Consider the following 19013-nt stretch of genomic DNA (forward strand, 5'->3'; position numbering starts at 1 on the left):
CTGAGACACGCCATAGCATTAAAACCTGCAGAAATGGCCAAAACACCAAAATATAGCATGTCAAAAAATGACCCAAAACAGCAAGGCTATAGTATGGCAAAATGTCAAAAAATGACATGTCCCAAAAACAAGTAAAACACTTCAGAACAGCATTAAATAACATGCTGAGACAAGCCATAGCATTAAAACCTGCAGAAATGGCCAAAAACACCAAAATATAGCATGTCCAAAAAAATGACACAAAAAGCAAGGCTATAGTATGGCAAAATGTCAAAAGTGACATGTCCCAAAAACAAGTAAAAACACTTCAAATCAGCATAAAATAGCGTGGAGAAACGCCATAGCATTAAAAACCTGCAGAAATGGCCAAAAACACCAAAATATAGCATGTCAAAAAAATCACCAAAACAGCAAGGCTATAGTATGGCAAAAATGTCAAAAAATGACATGTCCCAAAACCAAGTAAAAACACTTCAAATCAGCATAAAATAGCGTGCTAAGAAACGCCATAGTATTAAAACATGCAGAAATGGCCAAAAACACCAAAATATTGCATGTCAAAAAATGACCAAAACAGCAAGGCTATAGTATGGCAAAAAGTCAAAAATGACATGTCCCAAAACAAGTAAAAACACTTCAGAACAGCATTAAATAGAGTGTTGAGAAACGCCATAGCATTAAAACATGCAGAAATGGCCAAAACACCAAAATATAGCATGTCAAAAAATCACCAAAACAGCAAGGCTATAGTATGGCAAACATGCCAAAAAATGACATGTCCCCAAAACAAGCTAAAAACACTTCAGAATCAGCATAAATAGCATGCTGAGAAAACGCCATAGCATTAAAACATGCAGAAATGGTCAAAACACCAAAATATAGCATGTCAAAAAAATGCCACAAAAAGCACGGCTATAGTCTGGCAAAAATGTCAAAAGTGACATGTCCCAAAACAAGTAAAAACACTTCAAATCAGCATGAAATAGCGTGCTGAGAAACGCCATAGCATTAAAACATGCAGAAATGGCCAAAAACACCAAATATAAACATGTCAAAAAATCACCAAAAAGCAAGGCTATAGTATGGCAAAAATGTCAAAAATGACGTGTCCCAAAAACAGCTAAAACACTTCAAATCAGCATGAAAATAGCATGCTGAGACACCATATCATTAAAACATGCAGAAATCGCCAAAAACACCAAAATATAGCATGTCCAAAAATGACCAAAACAGCAAGGCTATAGTATGGCAAAATGTCAAAAATGACATGTCCCAAAACAAGTAAAACACTTCAAATCAGCATAAAATAGCGTGTTGAGACACGCCATAGCATTAAAACATGCAGAAATCGCCAAAAACACCAAAATATAGCATGTCAAAAAATGACACAAAAGCAGGCTATAGTATGGCAAAATGTCAAAAAGTGACATGTTCCAAAACAAGTAAAAACACTTCAAATCAGCATAAAATAGCGTTGAGAAACGCCATAGCATTAAAACATGCAGAAATGGCCAAAACACCAAAATATAGCATATGTCAAAAAATGACACAAAAAGCAAGGCTATAGTATGGCAAAAATGTCAAAAAGTGACATGTCCCAAAAACAAGTAAAAACACTTCAAATCAGCATAAAATAGCATGCTGAGAAACGCCATAGCATTAAAACATGCAGAAATGGCCAAAAACACCAAAATATAGCATGTCCAAAAAAATGACACAAAAAGCAAGGCTATAGTATGGGAAAAATGTCAAAAAATGACATGTCCCCAAAACAGCTAAAAACACTTCAGAACAGCATAAAATAGAGTGTTGGGACACGCCATAGCATTAAAAACGTGCAGAAATGGCAAAAAACACCAAAATATAGCATGTCCAAAAAATCACCAAAACAGCAAGGCTATAGTATGGCAAAAGTCAAATAATGACGTGTCCCAAAAACTGCTTTAAATACTTCAAATCAGCATGAAATATAGATGCTGACACAGGCCATAGCATTAAAACCTGCAAAAACCTCTCAAAACACCAGAATATAGCATGTCAAAAAAATGACCAAAAGAAGCAAGGCTATAGTATGGCAAAATGTCAAAAGTGACATGTCCCAAAAACAAGTAAAAACACTTCAAATCAGCATAAAATAGCGTGCTGAGAAACGCCATAGCATTAAAACATGCAGAAATGGCCAAAAACACCAAAATATAGCATGTCAAAAAAATCACCAAAACAGCAAGGCTATAGTATGGCAAACATGTCAAAAAATGACGTGTCCCAAAAACAGCTAAAAACACTTCAAATCAGCATAAAATAGCATGCTGAGAAACGCCATAGCATTAAAACATGCAGAAATGGCCAAAAACACCAAAATATAGCATGTCCAAAAAAATGACACAAAAAGCAAGGCTATAGTATGGCAAAAATGTCAAAAAATGACATGTCCCAAAAACAGCTAAAAACACTTCAGAACAGCATAAAATAGAGTGTTGGGACACGCCATAGCATTAAAAACGTGCAGAAATGGCCAAAAACACCAAAATATAGCATGTCAAAAAAATGACACAAAAAGCAAGGCTATAGTATGGCAAAAAAGTCAAAAAATGACATGTCCCAAAAACAAGTAAAAACACTTCAGAACAGCATTAAACACCGTGCTGAGAAACGCCATAGCATTAAAACATGCAGAAATCGCCAAAAACACCAAAATATAGCATGTCCAAAAAAATGACACAAAAAGCAAGGCTATAGTATGGCAAAAAAGTCAAAAAATGACATGTCCCAAAAACAGCTAAAAACACTTCAGAACAGCATAAAATAGAGTGTTGGGACACGCCATAGCATTAAAAACGTGCAGAAATGGCAAAAAACACCAAAATATAGCATGTCCAAAAAATCACCAAAACAGCAAGGCTATAGTATGGCAAAAGTCAAATAATGACGTGTCCCAAAAACTGCTTTAAATACTTCAAATCAGCATGAAATAGCGTGCTGACACAGGCCATAGCATTAAAACCTGCAAAAACCTCTCAAAACACCAGAATATAGCATGTCAAAAAAAATGACCAAAGAAGCAAGGCTATAGTATGGCAAAAATGTCAAAAAGGGACATGTCCCAAAAACAAGTAAAAACACTTCAAATCAGCATAAAATAGCGTGCTGAGAAACGCCATAGCATTAAAACATGCAGAAATGGCCAAAAACACCAAAATATAGCATGTCAAAAAAATCACCAAAACAGCAAGGCTATAGTATGGCAAACATGTCAAAAAATGACGTGTCCCAAAAACAGCTAAAAACACTTCAAATCAGCATAAAATAGCATGCTGAGAAACGCCATAGCATTAAAACATGCAGAAATCGCCAAAAACACCAAAATATAGCATGTCCAAAAAAATGACACAAAAAGCAAGGCTATAGTATGGCAAAAATGTCAAAAAATGACATGTCCCAAAAACAGCTAAAAACACTTCAGAACAGCATAAAATAGAGTGTTGGGACACGCCATAGCATTAAAAACGTGCAGATATGGCCAAAAACACCAAAATATAGCATGTCAAAAAAATGACACAAAAAGCAAGGCTATAGTATGGCAAAAAAGTCAAAAAATGACATGTCCCAAAAACAAGTAAAAACACTTCAGAACAGCATTAAACACCGTGCTGAGAAACGCCATAGCATTAAAACATGCAGAAATGGCCAAAAACACCAAAATATAGCATGTCAAAAAAAATGACACAAAAAGCAAGGCTATAGTATGGCAAAAATGTCAAAAAATGACGTGTCCCAAAAACAAGTAAAAACACTTCAGAACAGCATTAAACACCGTGCTGAGAAACGCCATAGCATTAAAACATGCAGAAATGGCCAAAAACACCAAAATATAGCATGTCCAAAAAAATGACACAAAAAGCAAGGCTATAGTATGGCAAAAATGTCAAAAAGTGACATGTCCCAAAAACAAGTAAAAACACTTCAAATCAGCATAAAATAGCGTGCTGAGAAACGCCATAGCATTAAAACATGCAGAAATCGCCAAAACCCCAAAATATCGCATGCCAAAAAAATGACACAAAAAGCAAGGCTATAGTATGGCAAAAATGTCAAAAAATGACGTGTCCCAAAAACAGCTAAAAACACTTCAAATCAGCATAAAATAGAGTGTTGGGACACGCCATAGCATTAAAAACGTGCAGAAATGGCCAAAAACACCAATATATAGCATGTCAAAAACAATGACCCAAAAAGCAAGGCTATAGTATGGCAAACATGTCAAAAAATGACGTGTCCCAAAAACAGCTAAAAACACTTCAAATCAGCATAAAATAGCGTGCTGAGACACGCCATAGCATTAAAACCTGCAGAAATGGCCAAAAACACCAATATATAGCATGTCAAAAAAATGACCAAAGAAGCAAGGCTATAGTATGGCAAACATGTCAAAAAATGACGTGTCCCAAAAACAGCTAAAAACACTTCAAATCAGCATGAAATAGCGTGCTGAGAAACGCCATAGCATTAAAACATGCAGAAATGGCCAAAAACACCAAAATATAGCATGTCAAAAAAATCACCAAAACAGCAAGGCTATAGTATGGCAAAAATGTCAAAAAATGACATGTCCCAAAAACAAGTAAAAACACTTCAGAACAGCATTAAACACCGTGCTGAGAAACACCATGGCATTAAAACATGCAGAAATGGCCAGAAACACCTACATTTAGCATGTCCAAAAAATGACCCAAATAGCAAGACTATAGTATGGCAAAAATGTCAAAAAGTGACGTGTCCCAAAAACAAGTAAAAACACTTCAAATCAGCATAAAATAGCGTGCTGAGAAACGCCATATCATTAAAACATGCAGAAATGGCCAAAAACACCAAAATATAGCATGTCAAAAAAAAATGACACAAAAAGCAAGGCTATAGTATGGCAAACATGTCAAAAAATGGCGTGTCCCAAAAACAGCTAAAAACACTTCAAATCAGCATGAAATAGCGTGCTGAGACACGCCATATCATTAAAACCTGCAAAAACCTCTCAAAACACCAGAATATAGCATGTCAAAAAAAATGACCAAAGAAGCAAGGCTATAGTATGGCAAAAATGTCAAAAAGGGACATGTCCCAAAAACAAGTAAAAACACTTCAAATCAGCATAAAATAGCGTGCTGAGAAACGCCATAGCATTAAAACATGCAGAAATGGCCAAAAACACCAAAATATAGCATGTCAAAAAAATCACCAAAACAGCAAGGCTATAGTATGGCAAACATGTCAAAAAATGACGTGTCCCAAAAACAGCTAAAAACACTTCAAATCAGCATGAAATAGCGTGCTGAGAAACGCCATAGTATTAAAACATGCAGAAATGGCCAAAAACACCAAAATATAGCATGTCCAAAAAAATGACACAAAAAGCAAGGCTATAGTATGGCAAAAATGTCAAAAAATGACATGTCCCAAAAACAGCTAAAAACACTTCAGAACAGCATAAAATAGAGTGTTGGGACACGCCATAGCATTAAACCCTGCAGAATTTGCAAAAAACACCAAAATTTAGCATGTCCAAAAAAAATGACACAAAAAGCAAGGCTATAGTATGGCAAAAAAGTCAAAAAATGACATGTCCCAAAAACAAGTAAAAACACTTCAGAACAGCATTAAACACCGTGCTGAGAAACGCCATAGCATTAAAACATGCAGAAATGGCCAAAAACACCAAAATATAGCATGTCAAAAAAAATGACACAAAAAGCAAGGCTATAGTATGGCAAAAATGTCAAAAAATGACGTGTCCCAAAAACAAGTAAAAACACTTCAGAACAGCATTAAACACCGTGCTGAGAAACGCCATAGCATTAAAACATGCAGAAATGGCCAAAAACACCAAAATATAGCATGTCAAAAAAAATGACCCAAAAAGCAAGGCTATAGTATGGCAAAAATGTCAAAAAGTGACATGTCCCAAAAACAAGTAAAAACACTTCAAATCAGCATAAAATAGCGTGCTGAGAAACGCCATAGTATTAAAACCTGCAGAAATGGCCAAAAACACCAAAATATCGCATGCCAAAAAAATGACACAAAAAGCAAGGCTATAGTATGGCAAAAATGTCAAAAAATGACGTGTCCCAAAAACAGCTAAAAACACTTCAAATCAGCATAAAATAGAGTGTTGGGACACGCCATAGCATTAAAAATGTGCAGAAATGGCCAAAAACACCAAAATATAGCATGTCAAAAACAATGACCCAAAAAGCAAGGCTATAGTATGGCAAACATGTCAAAAAATGACGTGTCCCAAAAACAGCTAAAAACACTTCAAATCAGCATAAAATAGCGTGCTGAGACACGCCATAGCATTAAAACCTGCAGAAATGGCCAAAAACACCAATATATAGCATGTCAAAAAAATGACCAAAGAAGCAAGGCTATAGTATGGCAAACATGTCAAAAAATGACGTGTCCCAAAAACAGCTAAAAACACTTCAAATCAGCATAAAATAGCGTGCTGAGAAACGCCATAGCATTAAAACATGCAGAAATGGCCAAAAACACCAAAATATAGCATGTCAAAAAAATCACCAAAACAGCAAGGCTATAGTATGGCAAAAATGTCAAAAAATGACATGTCCCAAAAACAAGTAAAAACACTTCAGAACAGCATTAAACACCGTGCTGAGAAACGCCATGGCATTAAAACATGCAGAAATGGCCAGAAACACCTACATTTAGCATGTCCAAAAAATGACCCAAATAGCAAGACTATAGTATGGCAAAAATGTCAAAAAGTGACGTGTCCCAAAAACAAGTAAAAACACTTCAAATCAGCATAAAATAGCGTGCTGAGAAACGCCATAGCATTAAAACATGCAGAAATGGCCAAAAACACCAAAATATAGCATGTCAAAAAAATGACACAAAAAGCAAGGCTATAGTATGGCAAAAATGTCAAAAAGTGACATGTCCCAAAAACAAGTAAAAACACTTCAAATCAGCATGAAATAGCATGCTGAGAAACGCCATAGCATTAAAACATGCAGAAATGGCCAAAAACACCAAAATATAGCATGTCAAAAAAATCACCAAAACAGCAAGGCTATAGTATGGCAAACATGTCAAAAAATGACGTGTCCCAAAAACAGCTAAAAACACTTCAAATCAGCATGAAATAGCGTGCTGAGACACGCCATATCATTAAAACCTGCAAAATCGGCCAAAAACACCAAAATATAGCATGTCCAAAAAATCACCAAAACAGCAAGGCTATAGTATGGCAAAAATGTCAAAAAATGACGTGTCCCAAAAACAAGTAAAAACACTTCAAATCAGCATAAAATAGCGTGCTGAGAAACGCCATAGCATTAAAACATGCAGAAATCGCCAAAAACACCAAAATATAGCATGTCAAAAAAAATGACACAAAAAGCAAGGCTATAGTATGGCAAAAATGTCAAAAAGTGACATGTTCCAAAAACAAGTAAAAACACTTCAAATCAGCATAAAATAGCGTGCTGAGAAACGCCATAGCATTAAAACATGCAGAAATGGCCAAAACACCAAAATATAGCATGTCAAAAAAATCACCAAAACAGCAAGGCTATAGTATGGCAAACATGGCAAAAAATGACGTGTCCCAAAAACTGCTTTAAATACTTCAAATCAGCATAAAATAGCGTGCTGAGACACGCCATAGCATTAAAACCTGCAGAAATGGCCAAAAACACCAAAATATAGCATGTCAAAAAAATGACCCAAAACAGCAAGGCTATAGTATGGCAAAAATGTCAAAAAGTGACATGTCCCCAAAACAAGTAAAAACACTTCAGAACAGCATTAAACACCGTGCTGAGTCACGCCATAGCATTAAACCCTGCAGAATTTGCAAAAAACACCAAAATTTAGCATGTCAAAAAAATGACACAAAAAGCAAGGCTATAGTATGGCAAAAATGTCAAAAAGTGACATGTCCCAAAAACAAGTAAAAACACTTCAGAACAGCATTAAACACCGTGCTGAGAAACGCCATAGCATTAAAACATGCAGAAATGGCCAAAAACACCAAAATATAGCATGTCAAAAAAATCACCAAAACAGCAAGGCTATAGTATGGCAAACATGGCAAAAAATGACGTGTCCCAAAAACAGCTAAAAACACTTCAAATCAGCATAAAATAGCACGCTGAGAAACGTCATAGCATTAAAACATGCAGAAATGGCCAAAAACACCAAAATATAGCATGTCAAAAAAAATGACCCAAAAAGCAAGGCTATAGTATGGCAAAAATGTCAAAAAGTGACATGTCCCAAAAACAAGTAAAAACACTTCAAATCAGCATGAAATATTGGCTGAGAAACGCCATAGCATTAAAACATGCAGAAATGGCCAAAAACACCAAAATATAGCATGTCCAAAAAATCACCAAAACAGCAAGGCTATAGTATGGCAAAAAAGTCAAAAAATGACATGTCCCAAAAACAAGTAAAAACACTTCAGAACAGCATTAAACACCGTGCTGAGAAACGCCATAGCATTAAAACATGCAGAAATGGCCAAAAACACCAAAATATAGCATGTCAAAAAAATGACACAAAAAGCAAGGCTATAGTATGGCAAAAATGTCAAAAAGTGACATGTCCCCAAAACAAGTAAAAACACTTCAGAACAGCATTAAACACCGTGCTGAGACACGCCATAGCATTAAACCCTGCAGAATTTGCAAAAAACACCAAAATTTAGCATGTCCAAAAAAAATGACACAAAAAGCAAGGCTATAGTATGGCAAAAATGTCAAAAAGTGACATGTCCCAAAAACAAGTAAAAACACTTCAAATCAGCATAAAATAGCGTGCTGAGAAACGCCATAGCATTAAAACATGCAGAAATGGCCAAAAACACCAAAATATAGCATGTCAAAAAAATCACCAAAACAGCAAGGCTATAGTATGGCAAACATGTCAAAAAATGATGTGTCCCAAAAACAGCTAAAAACACTTCAAATCAGCATGAAATAGCGTGCTGAGAAACGCCATAGCATTAAAACATGCAGAAATGGCCAAAAACACCAAAATATAGCATGTCCAAAAAAATGACACAAAAAGCAAGGCTATAGTATGGCAAAAAAGTCAAAAAATGACATGTCCCAAAAACAGCTAAAAACACTTCAGAACAGCATAAAATAGAGTGTTGGGACACGCCATAGCATTAAAAACGTGCAGAAATGGCCAAAAACACCAAAATATAGCATGTCAAAAAAATGACACAAAAAGCAAGGCTATAGTATGGCAAAAAAGTCAAAAAATGACATGTCCCAAAAACAAGTAAAAACACTTCAGAACAGCATTAAACACCGTGCTGAGAAACGCCATAGCATTAAAACATGCAGAAATGGCCAAAAACACCAAAATATAGCATGTCAAAAAAAATGACACAAAAAGCAAGGCTATAGTATGGCAAAAATGTCAAAAAATGACGTGTCCCAAAAACAAGTAAAAACACTTCAGAACAGCATTAAACACCGTGCTGAGAAACGCCATAGCATTAAACCCTGCAGAATTTGCAAAAAACACCAAAATTTAGCATGTCCAAAAAAAATGACACAAAAAGCAAGGCTATAGTATGGCAAAAATGTCAAAAGATGACATGTCCCAAAAACAAGTAAAAACACTTCAAATCAGCATAAAATAGCGTGCTGAGAAACGCCATAGCATTAAAACATGCAGAAATGGCCAAAAACACCAAAATATAGCATGTCCAAAAAAATGACACAAAAAGCAAGGCTATAGTATGGCAAAAAAGTCAAAAAATGACATGTCCCAAAAACAGCTAAAAACACTTCAGAACAGCATAAAATAGAGTGTTGGGACACGCCATAGCATTAAAAACGTGCAGATATGGCCAAAAACACCAAAATATAGCATGTCAAAAAAATGACACAAAAAGCAAGGCTATAGTATGGCAAAAATGTCAAAAAATGACGTGTCCCAAAAACAAGTAAAAACACTTCAGAACAGCATTAAACACCGTGCTGAGACACGCCATAGCATTAAAACATGCAGAAATGGCCAAAAACACCAAAATATAGCATGTCCAAAAAATCACCAAAACAGCAAGGCTATAGTATGGCAAAAATGTCAAAAAGTGACATGTCCCAAAAACAAGTAAAAACACTTCAGAACAGCATTAAACACCGTGCTGAGACACGCCATAGCATTAAACCCTGCAGAATTTGCAAAAAACACCAACATTTAGCATGTCCAAAAAAAATGACACAAAAAGCAAGGCTATAGTATGGCAAAAATGTCAAAAAGTGACATGTCCCAAAAACAAGTAAAAACACTTCAAATCAGCATAAAATAGCGTGCTGAGAAACGCCATAGCATTAAAACATGCAGAAATGGCCAAAAACACCAAAATATAGCATGTCAAAAAAATCACCAAAACAGCAAGGCTATAGTATGGCAAACATGTCAAAAAATGACGTGTCCCAAAAACAGCTAAAAACACTTCAAATCAGCATAAAATAGCATGCTGAGAAACGCCATAGCATTAAAAACGTGCAGAAATGGCCAAAAACACCAAAATATAGCATGTCAAAAAAATGACACAAAAAGCAAGGCTATAGTATGGCAAAAATGTCAAAAAATGACATGTCCCAAAAACAGCTAAAAACACTTCAGAACAGCATAAAATAGCGTGCTGAGACACGCCATAGCATTAAAACCTGCAGAAATGGCCAAAAACACCAAAATATAGCATGCCAAAAAAATGACACAAAAAGCAAGGCTATAGTATGGCAAAAATGTCAAAAAATGACATGTCCCAAAAACAAGTAAAAACACTTCAAAACAGCATTAAACACCGTGCTGAGAAACGCTATAGCATTAAAACATGCAGAAATGGCCAAAAACACCAAAATATAGCATGTCAAAAAAAAATGACACAAATAGCAAGGCTATAGTATGGCAAAAATGTCAAAAAATGACGTGTCCCAAAAACAGCTAAAAACACTTCAAATCAGCATAAAATAGAGTGTTGGGACACGCCATAGCATTAAAAACGTGCAGAAATGGCCAAAAACACCAATATATAGCATGTCAAAAAAAATGACCCAAAAAGCAAGGCTATAGTATGGCAAAAATGTCAAAAAATGACGTGTCCCAAAAACAAGTAAAAACACTTCAGAACAGCATTAAACACCGTGCTGAGAAACGCCATAGCATTAAAAACGTGCAGAAATGGCCAAAAACACCAAAATATAGCATGTCAAAAAAAATCACCAAAACAGCAAGGCTATAGTATGGCAAAAATGTCAAAAAATGACATGTCCCAAAAACAAGTAAAAACACTTCAGAACAGCATTAAACACCGTGCTGAGAAACGCCATAGCATTAAAACATGCAGAAATGGCCAGAAACACCTACATTTAGCATGTCCAAAAAATGACCCAAATAGCAAGACTATAGTATGGCAAAAATGTCAAAAAGTGACGTGTCCCAAAAACAAGTAAAAACACTTCAAATCAGCATAAAATAGCGTGCTGAGAAACGCCATATCATTAAAACCTGCAGAAATGGCCAAAAACACCAAAATATAGCATGTCAAAAAAATGACCCAAAAAGCAAGGCTACAGTATGGTAAACATGGCAAAAAATGACGTGTCCCAAAAACTGCTTTAAATACTTCAAATCAGCATGAAATAGCGTGCTGAGACACGCCATATCGTTAAAACCTGCCAAAACGGCCAGAAACACCACAATATAGCATGTCAAAAAAATCACCAAAACAGCAAGGCTATCCATCCATCCATTTTCTTCCACTTATCCGGGGTCGGGTCGCGGGGGCAGCAGCCTAAGCAGGGAAACCCAGACTTCCCTCTCCCCGGCCACTTCATCCAGCTCTTCCCGGGGGACCCCGAGGCGTTCCCAGGCCAGCTGACAGACGTAGTCTCTCCAGCGTGTCCTGGGTCTTCCCCGGGGCCTCCTACCGGTGGGACGTGCCCTGAACACCTCACCAGGGAGGCGTCCTGGAGGCATCCTAATTAGATGTCTGAGCCACCTCATCTGGCTCTTCTCAATGCGGAGGAGCAGCGGCTCTACTCCGAGCTCCTCCCGGATGACCGAGCTTCTCACCCTATCTCTAAGGGAGAGCCCAGCCACCCTACGGAGGAAACTCATTTTGGCCGCTTGTACCCGCGATCTAGTTCTTTCGGTCACTACCCAAAGCTCGTGACCATAGGTGAGGGTAGGAACGAAGATCGACTGGTAAATCGAGAGCTTTGCCTTTCGGCTCAGCTCCCTCTTCACTAAGACAGACCGGTGCAGAGTCTGCATTACTGCAGACGCCGCACCGATCCGCCTGTCGATCTCCCGTTCCATCCTTCCCTCACTCGTGAACAAGACCCCGAGGTACTTAAACTCCTCCACTTGGGGCAGGACTTCATCCCCGATCCGGAGGGGGCACGCCACCCTTTTCCGGCTGAGAACCATGGTCTCGGATTTGGAGGTGCTGATTTTCATTCCAGCCGCTTCACACTCGGCTGCGAACCGATCCAGTGAGAGCTGAAGGTCGCGTCTGATGAAGCCAACAGGACCACATCATCTGCAAAGAGCAGAGACCTAATCCTGAGGTCACCAAACCGGACCCCCTCAACACCCTGGCTGCGCCTAGAAATTCTGTCCATAAAAGTTATGAACAGAATCGGTGACAAAGGGCAGCCCTGGCGGAGTCCAACCTCACCGGAAAAGAGTTCGACTTACTGCCGCAATGCGGACCAAGCTCCGGCACCGGTCATACAGGGAACGGACAGCCCATATCAGGGAGTCCAAACCCCATATTCCGGAGAACCCCCACAGGACTCCCGAGGGACACGGTCGAATGCCTTCTCCAAGTCCACAAAGCACATGTGGACTGGTTGGGCAAACTCCCAAGCACCCTCAAGGATCCTGCCAAGGGTCCAGAGCTGGTCCACAGTTCCACGACCGGGCGAAACCGCATTGCTCCTCCTGAATCCGGGGTTCGACTATCCGCGGACCCTCCTCTCTAGTACCCCGAATAGACCTTACCAGGGAGGCTGAGGAGTGTGATCCCCTGTAGTTGGAACACACCCTCCGGTCCCCCTTCTTGAAAAGAGGGACCACCACCCCAGTCTGCCAGTCCAAGGGCACTGCCCCCGATGTCCACGCAATGTTGCAGAGTCGTGTCAGCCACGACAGCCCCACAACATCCAGGGCCTTGAGGAACTCTGGGCGGACCTCGTCCACCCCCGGGGCCCTGCCACCGAGGAGCCTTTTGACCACCTCGGTAACCTCAGCCCCAGAGATAGAGGAGCCCACCCCCGGGTCCCCAGGCCCTGCTTCCCCAACGGAAGGCGTGTCGGTGGGATTGAGGAGGTCTTCGAAGTATTCCTTCCACCGATCCACAACGTCCCAAGTCGAGGTCAGCAGTGCCCCGTCGCCACCATACACAGTGTTGACGGAGCACTGCTTCCCCCTCCTGAGACGCCGGATGGTGGTCCAGAACCTCTTCGAAGCCGTCCGGAAGTCGTTTTCCATGGCCTCGCCGAACTCCTCCCATGCCCGGGTTTTCGCCTCGGCGACCGCCGCTGCCGCACTCCGCTTGGCCTGTCGGTACCTGTCTGCTGCCTCCGGAGTCCCACAGGCCAAGAAGGCCCGATAGGACTCCTTCAGCTTGACGGCACCTTACCGCCGGTGTCCACCAGCGGGTTCGGGTGTTGCCGCCCGACAGGCACCAACCACCTACGGCCACAGCACCGGTCGGCCGCCTCAGCAATGGAGGCACGGAACACGGCCCACTCGGACTCAATGTCCCCAGCCTCCCCCGGGACATGGTCGAAGCTCTTCCGGAGGTGGGAGTTGAAGCTCCTTCTGACGGGAGACTCTGCCAGACGTTCCCAGCAGACCCTCACTATGCGTTTGGGTCTGCCAGGTCTGACCGGCGTCCTCCCCCACCATCGGAGCCAACTCACCACCAGATGGTGATCGGTTGACAGCTCCGCCCCTCTCTTCACCCGAGTGTCCGAGACATACGGCCGCAAGTCCAACGATACGACTACAAAGTCGATCATTGAACTGCGGCCTAGGGTGTCCTGATGCCAAGTGCGCATATGGACACCCTTATGCTTGAACATGGTGTTCGTTATGGACAATCTGTGGCGAGCACAGAAGTCCAATAACAAAACACCACTCAGGTTCAGATCGGGGGGGCCATTCCTCCCGATCACGCCCCTCCAGGTCTCACTGTCATTGCCAACGTGAGCGTTGAAGTCCCCCAGCAGAACGAGGGAGTCCCCAGAAGGAGCACTCTCCAGCACCCCCTCTAAGGACTCCAAAAAGGGTGGATACTCTGAACTGCTGTTTGGACCATAGGCACAAACAACAGTCAGGATCCGTCCCCCAACCCGAAGGCGGAGGGAGGCTACCCTCTCATTCACCGGCGTAAACTCCAACGTGCAGGCACCGAGCCGGGGGGCAATAAGTATTGCCACCCCTGCCCGGCGCCTCTCACCAGTGGCAACTCCAGAGTGGAAGAGAGTCCATCCCCTCTCAAGAAGACTGGTTCCGGAGCCCAAGCCATGCGTCGAGGTGAGGCCGACTATATCTAGTCGGAACTTCTCAACCTCGCACACCAGCTCAGGCTCCTTCCCCACCAGAGAGGTGACATTCCACGACCCCAGAGCTAGCTTCTGCAGCCGAGGATCGGACCGCCAAGGTCCCCGCCTTCGGCTGCCGCCCAGCTCACATTGCACCCGACCCCTACGGCCCCTCCTATGGGTGGTGAGCCCACGGGAAGGAGGTCCCATGTCACCTCTTCGGGCTGTGCGCTCGCCATCGAGCCCCACCCCCAGGCCTGGCTCCAGGGGGGGCCCCGGTGACCCGCGTCCGGGCGAGGGGAACTCTGGACCATTGGTTGATGTCATCATAGGGGTCTTGTGAGCTACACTTTGTCTGGTCCCTCCCCTAGGACCTGTTTGCCATGGGTGACCCTACCAGGGGCATGAAGCCCCCGACAACTGAGCTCCTAGGATCACTGGGACACGCAAACCCCTCCACCACGATAAGGTGGTAGCTCAGGAAGGGGACAGCAAGGCTATAGTATGGCAAAAATGTCAAAAAATGACGTGTCCCAAAAACTTTAAATACTTCAAATCAGCATGAAATAGCGTGCTGAGACACGCCATAGCAATAAAACCTGCATAATTTCCCAAAAACACCAATATATAGCATGTCAAAAAAAATGAACCAAAAAGCAAGGCTATAGTATGGCAAAAGTCAAAAAATGAGGTGTCCCAAAAACAGCTTTAAACGCTTCAAATCAGAATAAAATCGAGTGTTGGGACACGCCAAAGCATTAAAACCTGCAAAATTTGCCCAAAACACCGAAATATAGCATGTCATGAAATTCACCAAAAAGCAAGGCTATAGTATGGCACAAATGTCAAAAAATGACATGTCCCAAAAACAGCTAAAAACACTTCAAATCAGCATAAAATAGCATGCTGAGACACGCCATAGCATGAAAATCTGCAAAATTTGCCAAAAACACCAATATATAGCATGTCAAAAAATGAACAAAAAAGCAAGGCTCTAGTATGGCAAAAGTCAAAAAATGACGTGTCCCAAAAACAGCTTTAAGTACTTCAAAACAGCATAAAATAGAGTGTTGGGACACGCCATAGCATTAAAACCTGCAAAATTTGCCCAAAACACCGAAATATAGCATGTCACGAAATTCACCAAAAAGCAAGGCTATAGTATGGCAAAAATGTCAAAAAATGACATGTCCCAAAACCAAGTAAAAACACTTCAAATCAGCATAAAATAGCGTGCTGAGAAACGCCATAGCATTAAAACCTGCAGAAATGGCCAAAAACACCAAAATATAGCATGTCAAAAAAATGACCCAAAAAGCAAGGCTATAGTATGGCAAAAATGTTAACAAATGACATGTCCCCAAAACAGCTAAAAACACTTCAAAACAGCATAAAATAGCCTGCTGATACATGCCATATCATTAAAACCTGCAAAAACGGCCAAAAACACCAAAATATAGCATGTCCAAAAAATCACCAAAACAGCAAGGCTATAGTATGGCAAAAAATGTCAAAAAATGACATGTCCCAAAAACAAGTAAAAACACTTCAGAACAGCATTAAACACCGTGCTGAGAAACGCCATAGCATTAAAACCTGCAGAAATGGCCAAAAACACCAAAATATAGCATGTAAAAAAAAATGACCAAAGAAGCAAGGCTATAGTATGGCAAACATGTCAAAAAATGACGTGTCCCAAAAACAGCTAAAAACACTTCAGAACAGCATCAAACAGCATGCTGAGAAACACCATACCATTGAAAACGTGCAGAAATGGCCCAAAACACCAAAATATAGCATGTCAAAAAAATGACCAAAGAAGCAAGGCTATAGCATGGCAAAAATGTTAACAAATGACTTGTCCCAAAAACTGCTTTAAATACTTCAAATCAGCATGAAATAGCATGATAAGAAACGCCATAGCATTAAAACCTGCAAAATTTGCACAAAACACCAAAATATAGCATCTCATGAAAATCACCAAAACAGCAAGGCTATAGTATGGCAAAAATATCAAAAAATGACATGTCCCAAAAACAGCTAACAACACTTCAGAACAGCATAAAACAGCGTGCTGAGAAACACCATAGCATTAAAACCTGCAGAAATGTCCAAAAACACTAAAATATAGCTTGTCAAAAAAATCACCAAAACAGCAAGGCAAAATGTCAAAAGATGACGTGTCCCAAAAGCAGCTTTAAATACTTCAAATAAGCATGAAATAGTGTGCTGACACAGGCCATAGCATTAAAACCTGCAGAAATAGCCAGAAACACAATAATAGAGCATGCTGAAAAAATGACCCATAAAACAAGGCTATAGTATGGCAATAATGTCAAAAAATGACGTGTCCCAAAAACAGCGAAAACACATCAAAAAAGCATGAACTAGCGTGCCAAGGCACGCCATAGCATAATATGTCGCAAAAGCGTCCAAAAAATACATAATTATGCATGAAAATTGGTGCAAAAAGTCATACTATAGCATGTCGTCCAAAACCATACGAAAAGCTCATACCATAGCATGTGGTCACAAACCACCCTGAAAACTCATACTCTAGCATGTGGTCCAAAATTGCATCAGAAAGTCATACTATGACATTTGGTCCAAAACTGCATGCATAAACTGTTTTTTAAACTGTCAGTCACTTTCATACCTTTCTATTTTGTTGTATTATGTGCTATCTCCTACATTTCTTTAACAGGAAAAGACAATGAAATACTGTACAACTCAGAACCAAAGATGAGAGCCGATTTTCTACAGTGTGAGTACAATTATTTGATTAAACCTCACTGACATCCATCCAGTGTTCAATTATAACCAGTAGTCACTGACAATATTCATCTCTGGTTTCCCAGATTACAACGATATATCTCTGGACCCAAACACAGCCAACCCTTTTCTAAGCTTTTCTGAAGGTCGAAGAGGCGTAACCACACGCTTAGAGCCACAGCACTATCCAGACCACCCACATCGCTTCACCAGCTGGGCCCAGGTGCTCTGCAGAGCTGGGATGGCTGGACGCTGCTACTGGGAGGTAGAGTGGGCTGGTAACGGAGGGGTTTCAATAGGTGTCTGCTACAAAAACATGGGCAGGAGCGGAGGAGGGAGCGACTGCAAGCTTGGACACAACTCCAAATCCTGGAGTCTTGACTGCTCTCACTCAGGCTGTTGTTTTCAACACAATAAGGAGAGTGTGAGCATCGCCACTCCTTGCTGCAGCAGGATAGGAGTGTATTTGGATTTCAGGGGTGGGACTTTGTCTTTCTATAACGTTTCTGACACAATGGTTTTGCTCCATAAAGTCAGGACTACATTCACCCAGCCTGTATATCCAGGATTTTGGGTGGGTTTGAGCTCTACTTTGAGGCTGTGCTCTCTTTAATTGTAAAGATACTGGTACTCTGTCAAGTATAACGGTTCTAAAGTAACATTGATAGTATGGTGTAAATTTGATAAATAATGCTAAAACTGTGACAGAGGTTTGTGCTCAAATTTTAGCATTTTAATAACTGAACAGCAGCAACACTTTGCTGGAGCAGTTAAACAGTTGGTGGAGCTAAGAGCTTATTGAAGGCAGCAACATCGACACTCTAGACCTGCAAAGTAAGGAATGTCCAATAAGTCAATGTGTGTGTTATTTCTGCATGTTATACTGTGATTACATCAAAGCTTTTTCATTCAAGATAAATAATAAAGCATTAATGCCATCTTCAAATTGCCAGACTACTTTTTTATAACTCATGAATGTACTTCTTATGAGGGTGAACAAATTACGTCAAACTGATTATTACTTACGTAGTCTTCAAACTTGGCGATCTCTTCCTCCAAGATGTCAGTGCCTACTTTGTCATCCTCAACCACACAGTTGATCTGCAGCTTCTTGATGCCGTAGCCAACTGGCACCAGTTTGGATGCTCCCCACAGGAGCCCGTCCATCTGCACCGAGCGCACACACTTCTCCAGCTGCTCCATACCAGTCACATTATCCCACTAAGAGAACATATGTGGGAGATGAATACAGAACATTAAGTCAACAAAGCTGAATGACACAGCACACTTTTTAATTTTAACATGTATGTTTAAACCAGTTTAAAGAGATTCACTAAGTTTCATTTTACTTGAATTTAAGTAGATCTTATATGTTGAAATTAGTCAAATTAAGTACAAATTTGTTGAAAGTCCTTTTCTTCACCTTCTCCAAAACAAGAAAAGAACAAGAAAGTGAATCCTTTTACCAACAAATTAATGGCGTAGGAACAAAATTCCTGATTTTAATCAGTTTTTTTCACAGCTGTTGGGTCTCTGTAGGAGAATACAACAGCACTAAAACTAGCACATTAAGAGTTTGGGAGAAAACATACCAGCTTGACGACCGACAGGATAAATGACTTGGCGATGAGGGCAGGT

General features: G+C 40.4%; 1 protein-coding gene across 1 annotated transcript in view; it reads left to right on the forward strand.

Moving 5' to 3' along the window:
- The window catches only part of LOC121951230 (E3 ubiquitin/ISG15 ligase TRIM25), a 34421-nt gene extending 16108 nt beyond the window's left edge, over positions 1-18313 (forward strand). The window contains exons 6-7 of the mRNA XM_088085672.1: positions 17308-17367; positions 17462-18313. Of these exons, the coding sequence (XP_087941798.1) occupies positions 17308-17367; positions 17462-17988 (587 nt within the window). The 3' untranslated portion in view covers positions 17989-18313. The remainder of the gene's footprint in view (positions 1-17307; positions 17368-17461) is intronic.
- Positions 18314-19013: the final 700 nt, after the last annotated feature.

Source organism: Plectropomus leopardus, chromosome 12 (genome assembly GCF_026936395.1).
Source record: "Plectropomus leopardus strain MGB_pleo_1.0 chromosome 12, ASM2693639v1, whole genome shotgun sequence".
In the NCBI taxonomy this organism is placed as follows: Eukaryota; Metazoa; Chordata; class Actinopteri; order Perciformes; family Serranidae; genus Plectropomus; species Plectropomus leopardus.